Source organism: Crassostrea angulata, chromosome 10 (genome assembly GCF_025612915.1).
Source record: "Crassostrea angulata isolate pt1a10 chromosome 10, ASM2561291v2, whole genome shotgun sequence".
Classification (NCBI taxonomy): Eukaryota; Metazoa; Mollusca; class Bivalvia; order Ostreida; family Ostreidae; genus Magallana; species Magallana angulata.
Genome location: NC_069120.1, coordinates 252,927 through 271,666, shown reverse-complemented (window position 1 = coordinate 271,666; position 18,740 = coordinate 252,927). Strand labels below are relative to the sequence as shown.

At 35.5% G+C, this 18,740-nt stretch overlaps 2 protein-coding genes across 7 annotated transcripts in view; one reads left to right on the top strand and one right to left on the bottom strand.

Moving 5' to 3' along the window:
* Nucleotides 1-763, bottom strand: part of LOC128167274 (solute carrier family 4 member 11-like) — a 34,676-nt gene extending 33,913 nt beyond the window's left edge. For both annotated transcript variants that reach the window (XM_052832882.1, XM_052832884.1), the window contains exon 1: nucleotides 630-763. In XM_052832882.1, the coding sequence (XP_052688842.1) occupies nucleotides 630-748 (119 nt within the window). In that variant the 5' untranslated portion in view covers nucleotides 749-763. The remainder of the gene's footprint in view (nucleotides 1-629) is intronic.
* On the top strand, nucleotides 690-18,496 carry LOC128167276 (F-BAR domain only protein 2-like). 5 transcript variants are annotated; one of them, XM_052832886.1, is made up of 26 exons: nucleotides 690-809; nucleotides 1,384-1,475; nucleotides 2,327-2,401; nucleotides 4,902-5,043; nucleotides 5,365-5,436; nucleotides 6,349-6,429; nucleotides 6,525-6,549; nucleotides 6,862-6,941; nucleotides 7,133-7,231; nucleotides 7,340-7,436; nucleotides 8,051-8,158; nucleotides 8,624-8,641; nucleotides 9,565-9,654; nucleotides 10,986-11,070; nucleotides 13,584-13,599; nucleotides 13,717-13,822; nucleotides 14,025-14,152; nucleotides 14,291-14,361; nucleotides 14,491-14,663; nucleotides 14,846-14,961; nucleotides 15,082-15,296; nucleotides 15,421-15,576; nucleotides 15,700-15,832; nucleotides 15,939-16,141; nucleotides 16,397-16,626; nucleotides 16,777-18,496. In XM_052832886.1, the coding sequence occupies exons 1-26, from the start codon at nucleotides 783-785 to the stop codon at nucleotides 16,809-16,811; spliced, it is 2,673 nt and encodes an 890-aa protein (XP_052688846.1). In that variant the 5' UTR covers nucleotides 690-782; the 3' UTR covers nucleotides 16,812-18,496. The 5 variants fall into 5 exon arrangements, with proteins under 5 accessions (XP_052688846.1, XP_052688851.1, XP_052688849.1 ...); XM_052832891.1 differs by having other exon boundaries at nucleotides 744-809; nucleotides 14,491-14,561; XM_052832889.1 differs by lacking the exon at nucleotides 8,624-8,641 and having other exon boundaries at nucleotides 744-809.
* Nucleotides 18,497-18,740: the final 244 nt, after the last annotated feature.

Here is an 18,740-nt window from a genome sequence, read left to right as displayed (position 1 = left end):
TCGCCTTCGCATTTTCGCCATCTCATCTTCGCGCTTTACCGTTGCATCTTTGCAGTTTCGCTCTCGCACTTTCACCTTCTCAACTTCGCACTCTCGCATCTTTGACCTAAAGGCGAAAGTGCGAAGGTCGAAGTGGCCCCATCGGAACACCATACACATCACATGTAAGCGTTACACTTGTAATTGGTCTCTGACCCACCTCACAAGTTGTGGTATGATGCCAAACAAGGTGCACTTTAAAATAAACAATTTACGGGTGCAGGATAAAAACAGCATTAGCTTGGATGTTTTTATTGTTAAAACGATGTCCATGGCTAGATTATGCTTCTTATACTGATGCATTAAATACAAGAGTCACTTCTGTTATACTTCAAACAAGCAAAAGGGCTAATGTGATAATCTGTGAATAAATTCAACCAAGTAAGCAGTGGAAAGCTTGGTTTGGGACTCTATAAAACTTTTCACATTAGAGACAATAGTTTACACCTCATATGAATTATAAAGACTCTATTTTTCAACCAGTCAACGTCAAACATAAATCATGAGTTAAAGAATTTTTTATGAAACATACATCAAGAAGTTGGATCATAAATCACTTTTCTTTCCCAACAAAAAAGTGTTTAATTTACCTGCATTTAAATCTTTCGTACTCACAACTTTCAACTTTATTCTGCAGATGCTTGAAAAACGTTTGAGTGTACCTGATGAACAATTTTGCGCATGCGTTGTAAATCATAATAATCGCCATTTTCCTGGACACCTCTATTCGAGTTCGCAGAAAGATGACAGCATTTGCCGATCATTTTTGGGTAAGATTGTCGATGCAAAAGTGTAAAGTTAGAGAAAAGTAATTGTCAAGATATATTATATTTAGGCTCTTCGTTTTATGATTTTGTTTACACAAAGGACAATAGGACATGCAGGAGATAAAGGGGGTGTAGCAGCTGCGTGCACTGCTTTGAACGATATCATGTGTATTCTAAATATACTGTAATGATTAAAGCAACGTGACTCAAACTAATTATTGACAAGTCAAAAAATCGATTCTATCCTGCTATAGACTGATTTAGATCGACAATGATATTCAGTGATGCTAATAAATTTAACACCAAACATTTTGTTTACGAATTTGAATATACTGAAAAAGCATCTTTTACACTCGAAAGACATTGATAATAATACAGAGAAATTTTGTCAGTTTAAATTGGATAGCTTTATGTTGTTTGCAACATTTATAGTCACTGTAACTTTAATGTCAAATTGCATTTTCCAGGAACTGTTTCATGTCTAAAGAATGATGAATAATTTATAAAAGTATAATGTAATATAAAATATCAATAGCTATCAAACAAATTTTGAAATGTTGTGGAATTCTAATTGTAGGGGGAGAAAAACAATGGATTTTTTGTTTTGAACCATAATATGAAACAAGGGCAGATATCATCAAAAGAGTTTATAGAATTTCTCAGAGACAGGTAAGTGTATTGATATGTTTTTAGAATGTACAGTATCATGCAATATGATGCAAATCTTATACATATTATAGTCAAACCTCGTTATCGAGAACTAGATGGGACTGGTTAAAAACTACGAGATATCCGAGTATTCGAGATATCAAGGGTAAAATACTTAAAGTTTAGGCGTTTGGGACTTAAAAATCACTGACATATCCATTGTATTCGAGATATCGGTGTTCAAGATACCGAAGTTCAACTGTATTTTGCACAATTAGGTAAATAGGGTATATGTAGGCAGCTTGTAGATCAATGTTTTAATTTTAGTTTCCATTTACATTTGAAATGGTAGTGAGTTAGCACCAAAAAACTTAGTTTATTTCATGTTTTTGCCTTTAATCTTAGGTATGTATGCAATTTTACAAACAACATTAATATGACATTTAGTTATGAGTTTCTTTTTGCATCAGATATGCTAATAGCATATTTTCTCTAAACCCGCAGTTTTGGACCCACTAGAAATATTTTCAATGAAGCAGTGGTTTATTTGTAGATTAAGATGTAAACTGTAAAAATTTGAATTTTTTAAAATTATAGTCTTTACAATTTAAGAGAGGATGTGTAATCTAATCTTTAAAGTAAGGAGAAGGATTTATTTTTGGGATGTACAAACCTCTGAACCCAAATCATGTCTTACTTATCAGTATAAAGAATAGCAGCTGGAATATGTAAATAATTTCAAACTAGTTCTTGATTCTTTGCCTACTAAGGAAATATTTTCATTAGTGATGACTTGTAAAAATCAGATTAAAATAATCAGTATATTTTTTATTGTTATAATTTTTCATTTTCTTGGGTTTTTTTGCTTACAGTTGTTCGGTAGAAGAAGCTTACAGTAAATTGTTGACCAAGTTATCAAAATCTGTCTCCAACAACACACATACAGGGTAAGTACCAGTGATAGCCTGACTTTGTTAGTGATGACAAAGACCTGATTTACCTGACAGGTGAGCGATCAAGTTATGTGACCTATACTGCTGACTGGTGGAATGTATTTAGGTGTTTATAAATTTTATATGGTCCAACTCTTACAAACATGAATATAAGAATTAAATCAAAGTACTGAGGGGAGTTGATTTTATCAATTATCATTTATTTTAAAATCAACTAATCTTGCATGGCAATTAGTTTCTAGTCTGTATTTTTTTATTACCGTATTTTCCCGACAACTCGTCGATGCGGACGACTCGTCGAATTGCCCATTTTTAGCCAAAATTTTAACAAAATCCTACGATACGTCCATCTCAGACCATACGTCGATCTTATCACTTCAAAATGGCCTATAAAACTGCAGTAACATTATCAGTGTATGATGCCACGATGTCACCGATATTGCTACCAATTATTATTAATGATTAACATTTAAACAATTACGCTTTATACTTATGCATCAAATTTTCAAATACCGGCAACTTCTACAAAGTCGCTTGCATTTTAAACAATTCCCGATATCGCGTGTTATGCAAAACTAAACTTACTTTGTCAGAAATATTTTATTCCCAAGCATTAAAATAAGTATCCACTCTGACTATCGCCAGTGTATTCGCCATTACGTAACCAGCCACCTGTTGACTCGGCGCGTGGTCAATGTTTGTTTAACAATTTCCGGTGTCATAGGCATGCACCTGTCTCGTGTCGGACTTCAAAGGGGGATCTCAAGTGCAGAAAGCTTAGCAATTACTATGATTTGATGAAACTTGTTTACTTTGTATCCAGTAATGCAGTTACACGCTATTGTTTTACATAGACACTGTTAGAAATAGATCGATCATTTGTACGACTTGATAATGACGATATACGACAAACATACGTTTTCTAAAAAAATTATCTAACAATAATTAAAGAATTGGACAATAATTAATCAATGAACTGTAATCACTCTTATAACGGGACTCTTTATATACACAGGGAGTGAAATTGCCGTAAAGATCTCAGCCCTAGGGCAAGATTATTAACACAACCGGTGTCAGCCTATTGTATAAACAGTAGTATTGGTAATTGCCGATTACGTATTTTAAGATTGAATTTGACCATTAAATATTTCTGATTTATACTTTCCACTATCAACTCTTTACAAATAAAATAATTAAATTTAAAAAAACATCCCCCGGACCTACTGCAATATTTTCTTCCATTCAAACTTGGTTTCAATTTTACTGCGCAATGTTATCTTCCTACTAGTGATACATAGAACCATGTGACAATGTGTTTTAAAAACAGAACGGTAAAACTTTTAATTGATTAAAGACGATGGAACATTTTTTAATAACTGTTGTTATTATTATGTATTTAAGTGTTGACAGATGAGTGAAAATGATAATTATTAAAGATGAACAGTGAATTCAACAACGTAATTTTCAATCACACAGCCAACTCAAGATGATTAAAACCAAGATTTTTAATGCTATTTTAAAAAAATTTCTGACATCGAGCCTACGACAAGTCGAACAAGACGATAAGTCGGGTGCTCTGCTTCAGAGGAAAAAAATACCGACTAATCGTCGGAAAAATACGGTATATGAATTTTTAGACTTTTCCGACAAGAAAAGCGAGAAATCCCATATGAATCATGTTGTGTAGTATTTAAAGATAGATTTCAAACTATGTATTAGTAATCGAAACAATTCTAAAAATCGTATGGATCCAAGCACTATTGATATCGAACTCTAGTCTCGTTCAACCAGACGCTTAGCTGTCTCCGTTAATCTCCGACAAGCAAGAGCCTCTCTGCTTGTTGGAGATTTACAGAGACAGCCGAGCGTCTGGTTGAACGAAACTTTATTACACTCTGGTGTAGGAACACATGAGACTATAAAATATCTAAATTGTTTGTATTATATAAAATCTGACTATTTTCAAAGTGTTTATAGATAAGTTTCCTTGAAAAACTATGCTTCAGCATACATTACATTGAATTTTTATATTATTTTCAAGAACTAAGTCTTGTAAGCGGTGATGATTTGTGCTTAGGTCCAAACACTGTTTCACTTTCGGTTTGCCAGAGTAACTGCATAGGAGAGTTGATTAAAATCAACTCCCAAAAATAGATTTTATATATGCAGATTCATGAGGTTATGAACTACATTGGTTTAAACTGGCATATATTTCATGGAATGCTAGCACCAGTATAAAAGCAATGAAAGTTGTTCATCACTTCATGAATTTGCAAACATTAAATTAAATTAACAATATATTTTTATCGTACACAATAATGCATCATTCAGGCATAGCCCCGTGATGGTCATTGTGACATCACTAATACGACCTTTTGTCCTGATCAAAAAATTATTCAGATATGCCTTCGTTCTTCAGTAAGTTCCTAAAAGGACATATATTTGCATGCAATGTAAAGATTTCACATGATGCTGAATATCTTTTCTTTTTCAGCACATTTGCTCCCTTTTGGAATGTGTTGAAGACACTTGCTGAAAAGATTTCTATGCTGCATCTTCAACTGGTGCACTCGTTGAACGACCTGATAAAGGATGTGGGTCGATATAATGACGAACAAAGCAAAAAGAATAAAACGGTATGTAGCTGTGAGCTAGAGGTGAACAGGTCAGTTTAAGCGAAAAGATAATTTGAAATGTAGTAATCTGTTATTGTTAATAAATATTGATTATTGTTAATAAATATTGATAAGTAATGTTCGGTTAAATCCACATGCTGCAGAAGGGAGTATTAAATAATATAAGTAAGGGTGTCATGTTAAAGAAAGCCAAGAAATGCTACATGTATTTTTGTGATGCTATAGAAAGGAGGGTTGCAACAAAAATATGTGGTTATTATCTATAGATATAACAAGCTAGTTGTGAGTTCTGTGTTGTCATTTCTGATTGATTGTTTCCAGGTAAAAGAAAAAGAAGCTAGTACCCTGGAGACAGTGAACAGTATTCAGCACACAACAACTGCCCTCCACAAGGTAGGTTAATTTACTGGGCTATGGGAAACAACTACTGTAAATTCATAATTAAACACGAGGAATTAATATCCGCGTAAAATAGCGAGAAGCCCGTCTCACGAATTTTCAAATCTTGCTTTTAATTTTCAAACATATGTAAACTACATAAAACCATGATAAAATTTCGACATTCGCGATTTTATGTTCTCGCCATTTGATGGAAAACCGTTGAATCGCTGAAATAAGTACTCGCGTAAATTAAGGAATCTACAGTATTTCTTGCATTATCACCACTGCGAGATCCATTTGTCCCGTGTGAAATTTTTCTGTAATCAAGTATTGTATGCTTTAAGAAAATGATAAATTATGGAATAAGCTAATCCATTAAGTAATTGTTTTGCTAAGTTGATTACAATTTTTGCTTATTTTCATTATAAAAAATGTTTATGTGCTCTCTTCTTGACTTGCATTATATGTAATGCGTGGAATAATAAATAGAAAGTAAACTTTGAATGTCAGAACAGAAAGTTGTTAGACATTGTTTTTTAATGTGAAATAATGTGATAAAAATAATCATTCATTATATACTCATGTTAGATAGTGAAATTCCACCTAGAGGTCAAGATTCCAGATCTAAAAATTCCACCTCTGGGCCAAGATTGACGGTCTAGGACTACTGTGAATCTTGTCCCCTTAGTGGAATTACACTATCCTGAATGATTCTATTAGTACCAGGTCATGGGAGACAACTGGTCCAAGCTTAATTGCACTGGACCATGTAATTTTTTATGCTTACTGGGTAACAGACTCAAGTGAAAGAGCAAACCTTATCAGTTATCATACAGTTTTCATTCCGATAATGAAGATGATAATTTTTATTTGATAAATTCTGTATGTTGTTAGCGTAATAAATATTAAGATTTTTTTTTTCAGGCAAAGGAAATATATCATACAAGGTGCTTAGAATTGGAACGATTAAAGAGAGATGGCTCATCTCAAAAGGAGATTGAAAAGGTAAGATGTTTGTTGCATCCTTTAGGACATATACAGAGAAAAATGTCAGGATATTTAATGATCATGTTTAATTTCTAATCCTTTTTGATTTTTAGGCAGAGACAAAATACAAGAAAGCAAGTAAGTATTCAAAGAGACAAAAAATTGTCAGCCTTAATTTTCCTTTAATTGTAAAACTATTTGATTGTAAGTTTGTTAGGAACTAAGAATGTACAAGTAAATATTGAACAGATCAGGAAAGGGGGATAATTGAAGGAGATGCCATATATTCCTTTATCAGAATGTTATATCTAAATGTGATTGACTGTGTCTTGACCTCCATTATTTACATGTTACAGGTGATGACTATGTGATTGACTATGTCTTGACCTCCATTATTTACATGTTACAGGTGATGACTATGTCTTGACCTCCATTATTTACATGTTACAGGTGATGATTACAGAACTTTGGTAGAAAAATATGCAACAGTTAGAAATGATTTTGAGGCGAAAATGATGGAGTCTTGTAAGGTAGTTGATTGTTTTTAATTGTTAGAGTATTGGTTGAGAGAGAATTTTATCCATCTGTTTCCGATTGAGTATTGATTGAGAGACTGATTAAAATGTTTTAATGTATTGGTTGATAGTGTTTTATTTGTGTTTTAACATGGATAACATCTTTTGACAATCCTATTTACTTTAACATTTATGCTTTCCTCCAGAGATTTCAAGAACTAGAGGAAGAACATATTTGTCAGATGAAGGATTTTGTGGATTCTTTTGCCAAGGCTTGGGAAAACGAACATGTCATGCTGGGCCAGGTCAGAAATCACTGCCTTCTGTTTTTTCTGTTTTGTGAAAATTGATATTGATCTGTGCATGTAAGTAGGGATGTTTTGGAGACTAGGTTTGTAACTTATTCATTTTAGGTCCACCAGGAATTCCGCCAGAGTTGTGATGAATTAACTGTGCTTAAACTTCTTGAAACTTTCATTAATTCAAAAAAGACAGGTGAAGAAAAACCAGGTTAGTTAGCATATCTTTTTTGCTTTGAAACACGATTCAAGCTGAATCATATTTCATTTTAATATATTTATCTAGCTTTTCATTGCAAACATTAGAGGATGTGATGCCAAAAATAACCACCATCTCATCTGTACAATTACTTTATTTACTCTGTAATATTACATTATCTCCTTTGTACAATTACATTATCTCCTCTTTGCAATTACATTATCTGCTCTGTACACTTACATTATCTCCTCTAGAGTTACATTATCTACTCTGTACAATTACATTATCTCCTGTGTACACTAGCATTGTCTCCTTTGTACAATTACGTTATCTACTCTGTTCACTTACATTATCTCTTCTGCATAATTACATTATCCCTTCTGTATAATTAAATTATCTCCTTTGTACACTTACATTATCTCCTGTCCAGTTTCATTATCTCCTCTGTACAATTAAATTATCTCCTCAGTAGAATTACATTATTTTCTGTACACTTACATTATCTCCTGTACAATTACATTATCTCCTCAGTACAATTACGTTATCTCCTGTACAATTACATTATCACCTCTGTATAATTACATTATCTCCTCTGTACAATTACATTATCTCCTGTACAATTACAGGACCAATAGAGTTTGTAGAGCCCGACCTGTCTAACTTTCCACCTGTCCGTGCCATGTCGCCAGATCCAAACGATAAACGTGACAGTATTTCCGAGAAATCCAGACAAGGTAGGCTGAGTGTCTTAGATTGGGGTGGTTTCATTGTAGAACTTCAAATTGTTCAACACAAATCGCTGGAAATATTTACTAAAAGCATTGAAATAAGTTTTAAATGAATCTGTGTCTTGGGCATTATTCTGATGCTTGATAGAACTCTCATTGTTTCATGATTTATTTGTCCAGGTTGTTCCACCGCCCAGTTTGTGTTGTACAGTTTTGTTTGAATGTTGCAAATGTGTTTCAGTGTAGAGTTACTATCTGTGTTATCATACTTCATCTAATATTATTAATGTTGATTTACAAATCATTTATAATTTCAAATATCTTCTGTTTTGGATACTAAATTGGTTGCATTAGTGAACACTTAGTGATTGGATTAGGGGGGGAGGTTGTGGTTGGGGGCTACAGAACTTTGTATTGTGTTTGCTTCTTGTTTGTAGTGAGATTTCATTTGTTGCCAAACTTAATTTGCAGATAATACTCTATTTTCTGGTAGTGTATACACACTTGCTATTGCCTCCCCCTGTATTACATGTATTCATTTTGACCATGTCCACCTGTTACTGATGTATATTACATGTTCAATTTATTTTCTTTATTAAGCACCTTTTGTACTGTTTCCTGACCCAATTTATTGACCCAAGACACCCACACTTTGGAGTGTAGAATTCTTTGCCTTTTTTCAAAATCATTTAAGATTTTGATTTGTAATGGTTACCATTGATAAACTGTATATCTTGCTGTGGTGGCTTATTTTTACAAATTATATTTCAATTTTTGACACAATGATATAAATGAACAAAGTTTATATGTGTAATTCATTTTTTGATTTTGAAGTTTTTACAGCACACAATATCGGACATTATTACTGTGTGCTGTATTTTTGTGATATAAATGTAATCACAAGATAAAGAAAACTAAATCAATACCAAAATAATCAGATATACGGTATTTGGTGTACCCTTTGGGCAAGTTTTACACTCTGTTGACAAAACATGTTACAATCCAGCTTGATTTTTTAACAACTATAAAAGATAATCATTTTATTTATAGCTTAAACAGAGGAAGAGAATGTACTTGCTCAAATTAAGTGTTATGCTGCTGAAGAACTGAAATATGCCTAGAATATAAAATCCTAGGTTACATTGAAAACAAAAATTATTTATTATGCAGTATATTGTGCAAGTAGAGTTTGTATGGAAGGTTTTCATAATAATTTGATTTCAAAGGACATTGCTGTCCAGTAATAAAGGTTGCAGAAAACTATTTCATGCTAGAGGTTTCTTTTGATATTTGATAAAAATGACAGAACAAGAATCGAGCTAGATTGCACTGTTTTGTATCACTGTCCTCCACCCCTGTGATAGGCATGGGATCTTGGATCTTCCACACACTGACTATTGATCACTTTGCAGACTCTAGCGGGAGTCCCAGCCCTGTCCCCTCCTCCTCGGACCAGCCCGGCCCGCTCAGCCGCAGCGTAAAACTCCGCGTCTCCAGAACATGTAAAGCTTGCCGGTTTCTTCCTTATGCTCTGTTGGTTGTGTGGTTTGTGTGCTAGTCTTCTTACTAACCACTGTCAACAATACTGCTTCTTCCTGTTTGTATCGATTTTTTTATTTATCTTAAATCTTAAAAAACTAGTTTGACTATTTGAGATCTTCGTTGTTGATTTGTGTATGGTGTGTACATTTTGATTGGCTTGTAGGAGTTTCCTCTCTGTTGTAGATCTCAATTTTCATGGCATGGGTAAACCTTAGTATATTAAGCAAAGATATTGTTAATCAATATTATCAAGAGGAAAACTTATTTTTATTGAATAAATTAACTGGAAAGATCGCATATAGTCCTCTTTTACAGATAGTACACACATAAAGTTCAATAACCAGAGGAGCCAACTAATTCTTATTAAAGCATCAAAATTGGATGGCCATGAGAATTGAACACGGGCATTGTGTTTGTCTGATTTTATCACCAGAAGTTGCTTTGCAAGCTTTTAGATTAAAGTGATGGAGCAGACAGAGCTGCCAACTTTTCTACCTTTTTCACTGAGAGATTTTTACTCCGATTTTTATTTTACACTTGCTGTTTGTTAATTATTTTTCTCTGCCTTAGTTTAAATAACTTCTTGCTAAGATGATTATTTATTTTGTCTTAATTTTAATAATCGTCTTTAAACCAACATAGGTCTGATTCTCTTACCCTAATTTATTCCTTCCACTTTAAGCCTGGGGGCCATTTTTGACTATAAACCATTAGTAGGTAATACTAAAGGTAGTTCATGACCTTATTAAATATAGTGTAAGATCTGTGTGTAATGTGAAGGCATCAAAACTTATTGGATCTATCCTAACCTGTCCATAGTTTATTAATGCCTGCATGAGATATTTCGGGAAGGGGGAGGGGGTATGGCAGTACATTGTTGTATGACCTTGTCTTCTGTGAAGGAAGTAAAGGGAGAGGTGCATGCTGGGAAGCTTGGCATGGGGTTATATTGTAGACAGTTTTCACATGTAGCATGCTGTAGTCTTGTGCTTCCTTTATATCAATTCAGAAGAATAAAAATATTAAGCAATATTTTTTAAAAAACACATATTTATGTACACATATAAAAATTAATGATGGTTTAAGCTATATATAAAAGATATACATTTCATTTAAAAGAGAGAGAGACTTTCAAAGGAAAGTATTACATATCCTATATATACATGTATGTAAGCATTAAAAGTGAAACTTTGTTTTTTTACAAATATTCATAACCAAAGCCTAGCTTGTTAACTTTGAACTAAATATTTCATTGCTTAGGTATATAATAATATTTATATTGTATTTTTAGGGTTTCTTAAAAAGAAGAAAGAGAAGAAAAAGAAGAAAAAAGAGAAGGAAGAAAAAGAAGCTCAGTCATCAGACACACAGTCTGTGTAAGTACATGTAGTAGCATACATCATACACAAACTCACATATACCAGCATACAACACAGACAAATGTACCTGCATACAACACAGTCACAAGTACTAGCATGCAACACAGACACATGTACCAGCATACAACACAGACACATGTATCAGCATACAACACAGATATATATCCCTGCATACAACACAGTCTATATACAATACAACACACTCACATACACTATCATACAACACAGACGTATGTACCTGCATACAACACATTCACACGTACTAGCATACAACACAGACAAATGTACCTGCATACAACACAGTCACACGTACTAGCATACAACACAGTCACATGTACCAGCATACAACACGGACACATGTGACAGCATACAAGACAGACACATGTGATAGTATACAACACAGACATATGTACCTGCATACAACACAGTCACACGTACCAGCATACAACACAGTCACATGTACCAGCATACAACACGGATACATGTGACAGCATACAAGACAGACACATGAGATCGTATACAACACAGACACATGTGCCAGCATACAACACAGACACATGTGACAGTATACAACACATACACATGTACATGAACCAACATACAACAGAGACACATGTACCAACATACAACACAAACACATGTACCAACATACAAAACAGATACATGTGACAGCATACACACAAACACATGTACCAACATACAAAACAGATACATGTGCCAACATACAACACAGACACATGTACCAGCATACAACACAGCCACATGTGCCAGCATACAACACAGACACGTGTACCAGCATACAACACAGACACATGTGACAGCATACAACACAGACACATGTGACAGCATACAACACAGACACATGTACCAGCATACAACATAGAACATATACATGTGCCAGCATACAACAGAGACACATGTACCAGCATACAACACAGCCACATGTGACAGCATACAACACAGACACACATACCAGCATACAACACTGCCACATGTGCCAGCATACAACACAGACACGTGTACCAGCATACAACACAGACACATGTACATGTACCAGCATTCAACACAGACACATATGACAGCATTCAACACAGACACATGTGACAGTATACAACACAGACACGTGTACCAGCATACAACACAGCGACATGTGCCAGCAAACTACACAGACACGTGTACCAGCATACAACACAGACACATGTACATGTGCCAGCATTCAACACAGACACATGTGACAGCATTCTACACAGACACATGTGACAGTATACAACACAGACACATGTACCAGCATACAACATAGAACATAAACATGTGCCAGCATACAACACAGCGACATGTGCCAGCAAACTACACAGACACGTGTACCAGCATACAACACAGACACATGTACATGTACCAGCATTCAACACAGACACATGTGACAGCATACAACACAGACACATGTACCAGCATACAACATAGAACATGTACATGTGCCAGCATACAACAGAGACACATGTACCAGCATACAACACAGCCACATGTACCAGCATACAACACAGACACGTGTACCAGCATACAACACAGACCCATGTGACAGCATACAACACAGACACATGTACCAGCATACAACACAGCCACATGTGCCAGCATACAACACAGACACGTGTACCAGCATACAACACAGACACATGAACATGTACCAGCATTCAACACAGACACATGTGACAGCATTCAACACAGACACATGTGACAGTATACAACACAGACACATGTACCAGCATGCAACATAGAACATGTACATGTGCCAGCATACAACACAGCCACATGTACCAGCATACAACACAGACACATGTGCCAGCATACAACACAGACACGTGAACCAGCATACAACACAGACACATGTGACAGCATACAACACAGACACATGTGACAGCATTTAACACGCAAATCCAATGTAACATCATACAATACTTAAATATAGATGTAGTGCAAGTCTACATTTAACCAAAAAAATTCTGCAATGATTGCTCCCTTCATTATCCCCTATATCATATAAGAAGGCATTTTATTGTTTATATCTACATCTTTCTTGTAAAAAATTAGTGAATTGACTGTTAAGAGTAGGTAAAAGTTAGTGAATTATTGTTAATGTATCAGTATGTTAAATAAAAGAAATAGCCAAGTCATCTTATATGGAAAGTTAAGTCTGACATCATCATGATTATTTCGTGCAGTCTGTGATTTTTTCTTAGGTTGCTGAAGGTTTTGACCGATTGATAAAGTGGTTAGAACTGAATCATGTAGATTTCAGCCCTGTCAGTTTCATTAAAGCTAAGAATCAGTTTTCCTAATAAGTAGAGGAGAAAATATTCTGTTGATGTAGATATATAAAACACAGTACACAAAAACAGCTACATGTAATGTGTGTGCAGAGAGAAAAGAACATGGCGTGTTCAGGCACACTCTGTATTATTTTTACTTTGTTATTTTATCAAATTTTTATATTTTATTTGATGTTGATTTTACAGGGATACAACAGAAGGGGTGAGTAAAATAGTAATCTACTGTGAAAGTAAAACAGAAACACATGGATTTCAAAATAGTTACATATTCAAATGAAAAATATGTAAGAGCTGCTACCAATAGACTGGGTTTTTTCAGACAACACCGGATGTTGATGATGAGGGTTACTCCATTAGACCCGAGGATCCGATGGAGAACAGCTGTGACAAAAACAGCTGGTCAAGTGAAAGTGACAGCGACTCAGGTCAGAAAAACAGTCATCAAAACGTTTGTCTCTATGGATCTTGTTAGTGATGCCAAGAATGTTTGATATTTTACATTTAAACATGTCAGTAGATTGATTTTGAATGATTTACTCCAGTATTTTGATAAGCACTGCTTTTGACTGTTTTATGTTGCGATAGTGTCATGATGTAACATATGACTGATTTTGATCCACATTCCAGATGATGAATCAAAAAGGAAAATCAAAGTGGCCATCCGTCCGCTAAGTCCAAACGGCAATGTGTCAGGGACTGTGGATGACATCAAGAACTCGGTCAGCCAGCTCCGACTGTCCCCCACTGCCGCCCTGGTCAGTGCACCCTCCCCCTCAAACCATGCTTGCTCAATGGAATAAACTTTATATTGGAATATATTACTGATTAAATTTAAAAACTATGGAAACAACATATCCACTAATTTTAAAAGTATTTTTTCTATTGCCATACAGAGAAAAAGAACAACAACTCCCATTGATAAGAAGATGATGAAGCGATCCCAATCAGAATCGGACACGTTAGAGTAAGTCTTGGGTCTCTTGTTTCTTGTTTAGAACTAAAAGCTTGCCAATTAATATGTTTAGTATGGGTATAAACTGAACATTACTTTGAAATATTGACAGGTGTACATCATTTCTATCTTGTATTTCAGCCCCATCAAACCGAGTCAGGACCTGTTGAATCTGGACTTTTTCTCCACCCCAAGTGCTTCCAATGCGTCGGGTAGCCGTGGCAACCTGCCCTCCCCTCTGTCTCCCATGGCAGACACCAGTCTACAAAACAGCACCTCCCTCAGTGCTGCCTCCACCCCACTCGGTAACTCCAGTACATACGCACTAAGTTATCCTATCTCGCACACTTTTACAGCTTATACAGCTTATAATGCCAAAGATATTTTGTTTCCCTACTTTCCTCACAGCAATTATTAATAATGACTAAAACTGATTGTTCCAACAGTATTATTAATTTACTTAGAATGTCATTAATGGAATCTACATCTGTTTCAGGTCTGAGTGATCTACTAAGCAACAGTAATGGACCAAATGACAGTTCTGGTCCCCCACCCCCAACTATCCCTCAACGACCAGCCCCCCAGCCACGTTCCAAGTCAGCACTACCCCAAGTCAGTTTCAGATACTGCTCTCTACTCTCTACATTACACTAAGTGAATGGCAGATGATAGATTTGTGTGGATATTGTTGTGTTTAATGGTTGTCTATACATTGTTGTTTCTTTGTGACAGATTCCCTCTCGGCCGGTCTCTGGTCGATCTAGTCCAGCATCTTTCATGTCTCGGTCAGAGAGCAGTAGCAGCGTGACCTTCAACACCACCTCTATGCCCATTGGATCCTCCCGTGGACCAAGCCCCCTCACCATAGGCATGTCAGACACCATTCCTCTAGCCATCGCATTCACAGAAACCATCAATGCTTATTTCAAAGGAACAGATGCTACACGGTTAGTCAATAACTAAATAATAATGTGTGTATTAATTATGAAGCAAAAAAAAAAATCAGGTAAAACTATTTAGTTGAGATCAAGCTCAACATTTTTACAGTTGACCTTACTCTTGTAATTTTAGATGTATGGTGAAGATAACAGGAAATGTGATGATGTCATTTCCGGCTGGCGTTGTCCGTGTTTTCAAAGAAAATCCCAATCCTGCATTACTAAGTTTTAAAATAAAAAATACCTCCAAATTAGAAAATACAATGCTCAACAAACAACTTATCGAACAGTGAGTTGATAAAACTTTTGATGGAATGCAAATTATTTTTTTGGAGTTGACATGCATGTACCTTTAAATGTATTAGGGATGTGATGTATACTGGCTTAATTCCAGAATATTGTTTCTTCCTAGGGATACAAGTCACCAGGAATCTGACACAAATTTATACTCCTTCAACATGGGTGCTCTGATGGACCATCTCAAAAGTCAGGGAGAGCAGAATAAATCTGCCTCTTACTTCAACATAGACATACTCAAATATCAGGTAATGCCTGATAAATACAGTATGGTGTGTGAAGGCTCTCAGAAATTTGTACCTTTGTAACAATTTCAGCCATGATTACTGACATGAAAACTTCATGTAACTGTAGGTTCTGGTTCCCCCCGGGGTGGAGTGTACACCGCTGCCAGTGGTGGCATACTGGAAGTGTGAGGACAGCACCACTGACTACCGCCTGGACTACAAGTACAACCCCATCTCTATGTCTGCCCCCTCCACCCTCAAGAACGTCTTGGTAACAGTGGGGGTCAGTGGGGGGGTCAGCAGTATGAAGAGTCTCCCCAATGGGGAATGGTGAGTTCATTTGCATTCAATGATTTTTTAGTCCAATACATTTCATCATCGCAAAATAATCTGGTTGGAATTTTTAAAAACGAATATACAACATTGATTTTATAGATGATCCCTATGTACGCTAGTTATAAACTTAGATATGAATTGGCCAAAAAATTACATTGCTACATTTGACATGCCGCACTTTAATGCTGTGTGTATGTTCAATAGCTCTAGGATTTTTTTTAGTTAATACCTGTAATTATTGTCTGGTAGGAATGAGGAGAATCAGCGGGCCACTTGGAAGCTGAATGACCTGTCAGAGCTGAGTGAAGAGGGAAGTCAAGGCAGCATCAGGGCTAAGTTTGACCTCAAGTCTGGTCCTTCCCGACCCTCCACTTCCGCCATCCAGTTCCTGTGCGAGGGGGCGTCCCTGTCTGGGCTCGACCTGGAGTTGATAGGGACTGGCTACAGGGTGTCTCTAATGAAGAAGCGATTTGGTGCAGGTTAGTGGTACCCTCTGTATAGAGGACTGTAGGATGTCTGTAAAATATCTCTATATTTCAAATAAGTAGTGATCCTTGTACATCTACATGAATCTTTTTTGTAAAGATTACTATCAATGGATATAAATCTGTGATTTTTGTTTTCTTTAGGGAAGTATTTAGTGGATCCAGACATGCCAGTGTGACCAGGGAGGGACCTAGTCTTGACCAGTGGGGTGACAGCTACTGACAATACCTCATTCACATCCTAGTCAAATAACCATACTACACCTAGTTACAGTAAGAGAAGGATTGTCCCAGAATTCCAGACTAAGATGGCAGGATATGTACGGGTGATTTATCCTTGAAAGGAGGCGATGAAATTTCTTACTTAAGATGAACATTTTTAACTGTCAACAAACTGTGATATTCTTTTCATTTTCAATTTTTAGACTTATAGCAAGAAATTTGTATTAAGACATTTGTTTTAATATTACATACTGATAATGTGATCAAAGTGATGCTCAGTAAAATTGGTGTGGATTGACACACATAGAGAAGTGATGATGCCAAGAGACTGCATTAACCACGCATTGACCCACGGCTTCCTTTTGTGTGTTTAATTTATCAAAGTGCTACAACTGAGTTTATTCTTCAAATCTGGACAAAGAGCATTTAATTTGAGCTGTATGTTGATGTAGGAATCTCGGTAGCAGAGTGCTGCCGAGTGCCGATGATCAGACGTGTCTTATATGTGCAATACTGTGTTTGTTTCTGTTTGTTCTTGTTATGGACTTTGGAATGCATTAGATATTTTTGTTCCCATCAGTTGGATACATTCATTTGAGTACCTAGAATCATTAAGGCATTGCTGGCAGTGCCTATGTGTCTCACAGGTCGTCATTTAACTCGCCCGTAATAAACAAGTCTTTCAGATCCCCCGTTATTCACTTCAGACATTCATCATTAGATAAAACTCTGAGCAACTGTTTATGGAAGATAACGGTCAGTGAATCAGGGAGGCAACTAAAGTGTTACAACATTGCTTTTGATTTTCCTTTTGATGTAAATTTAACGATTGAATGCAAGAACTTATTGAGAATTTGTTTTTCAAGCCAATCCAAAGATGGGATGACCTAATTAACCTTACCGGGGAAATAAATTACACATCAAATTTTGAAAAGTCTGCAACCAATGTATGATGTTTCTTGTATCCATTGTTAATATATTTTTTATATTTTGAATATTGTCATTTAATATGTAACAGTTTGTAGAAAAATTGTCATCTGGCTAAATGGAATGCTATTTACAAAATAATTTGGAAGCTACTGTAAGTTTTAAAGAAAAAAAAACAGCAAAAAATCTTGATCATGTATAGACAAAATTATGCAAGTTTAAATTAGAATTTTAAAAAATGCTTATAATATTCAAAAAGATCTCTAGAATTTCTAGTAACATTTCGGATGATTTTTTGAAAAGGATTGTAAGAGGTGCTATGTGCCCTTACAAAGAAGGAGAGGGAAATTAGCATGGACTAAAGAGAAGGGGCTGATGTATGGCCCCCGAGTTATTGATTTTGTTTTAGCTTTAAATGGTTGCACACATCCTCATGTCTGAAAACATTCCAAGCATGGTTGTACGCTGAGCGAGTGTGACAACAGACCAGGTCTGGAACAGACTGTGATAATATCCTGATCAGATACATCCTTGTCTGGAACAGACTGTGATAATATCCTGATCAGATACATCCTTGTCTGGAACAGACTGTGATAATATCCTGATCAGATACATTCTTGTACTACCTTTTTATCGCATAACTTATTTAATCATTTTAATCTTTAAAAAAAAAAATGGAAACACTACGTAAATAAAACAACAAATAAACTCCAAAGTGTGTTGTTATGAATCATACAGTTACTGGTACATTGTACTGTCTACACAAAATGGCATGATTGGCATATAAGGAGTTTTAGCCTTAAACATCAGTCATAAAAATCACATAGAAAACTGTAAAGCTACCGTATATTGCGTGTTTGCCAGAAATTTAATTTTTTTTAATTCAACAAGTTAGATATCTAAAAAAAATTAGATGGATCCGCTCGCTTACTACTTAGTGACACCCCGACCAAAAACTT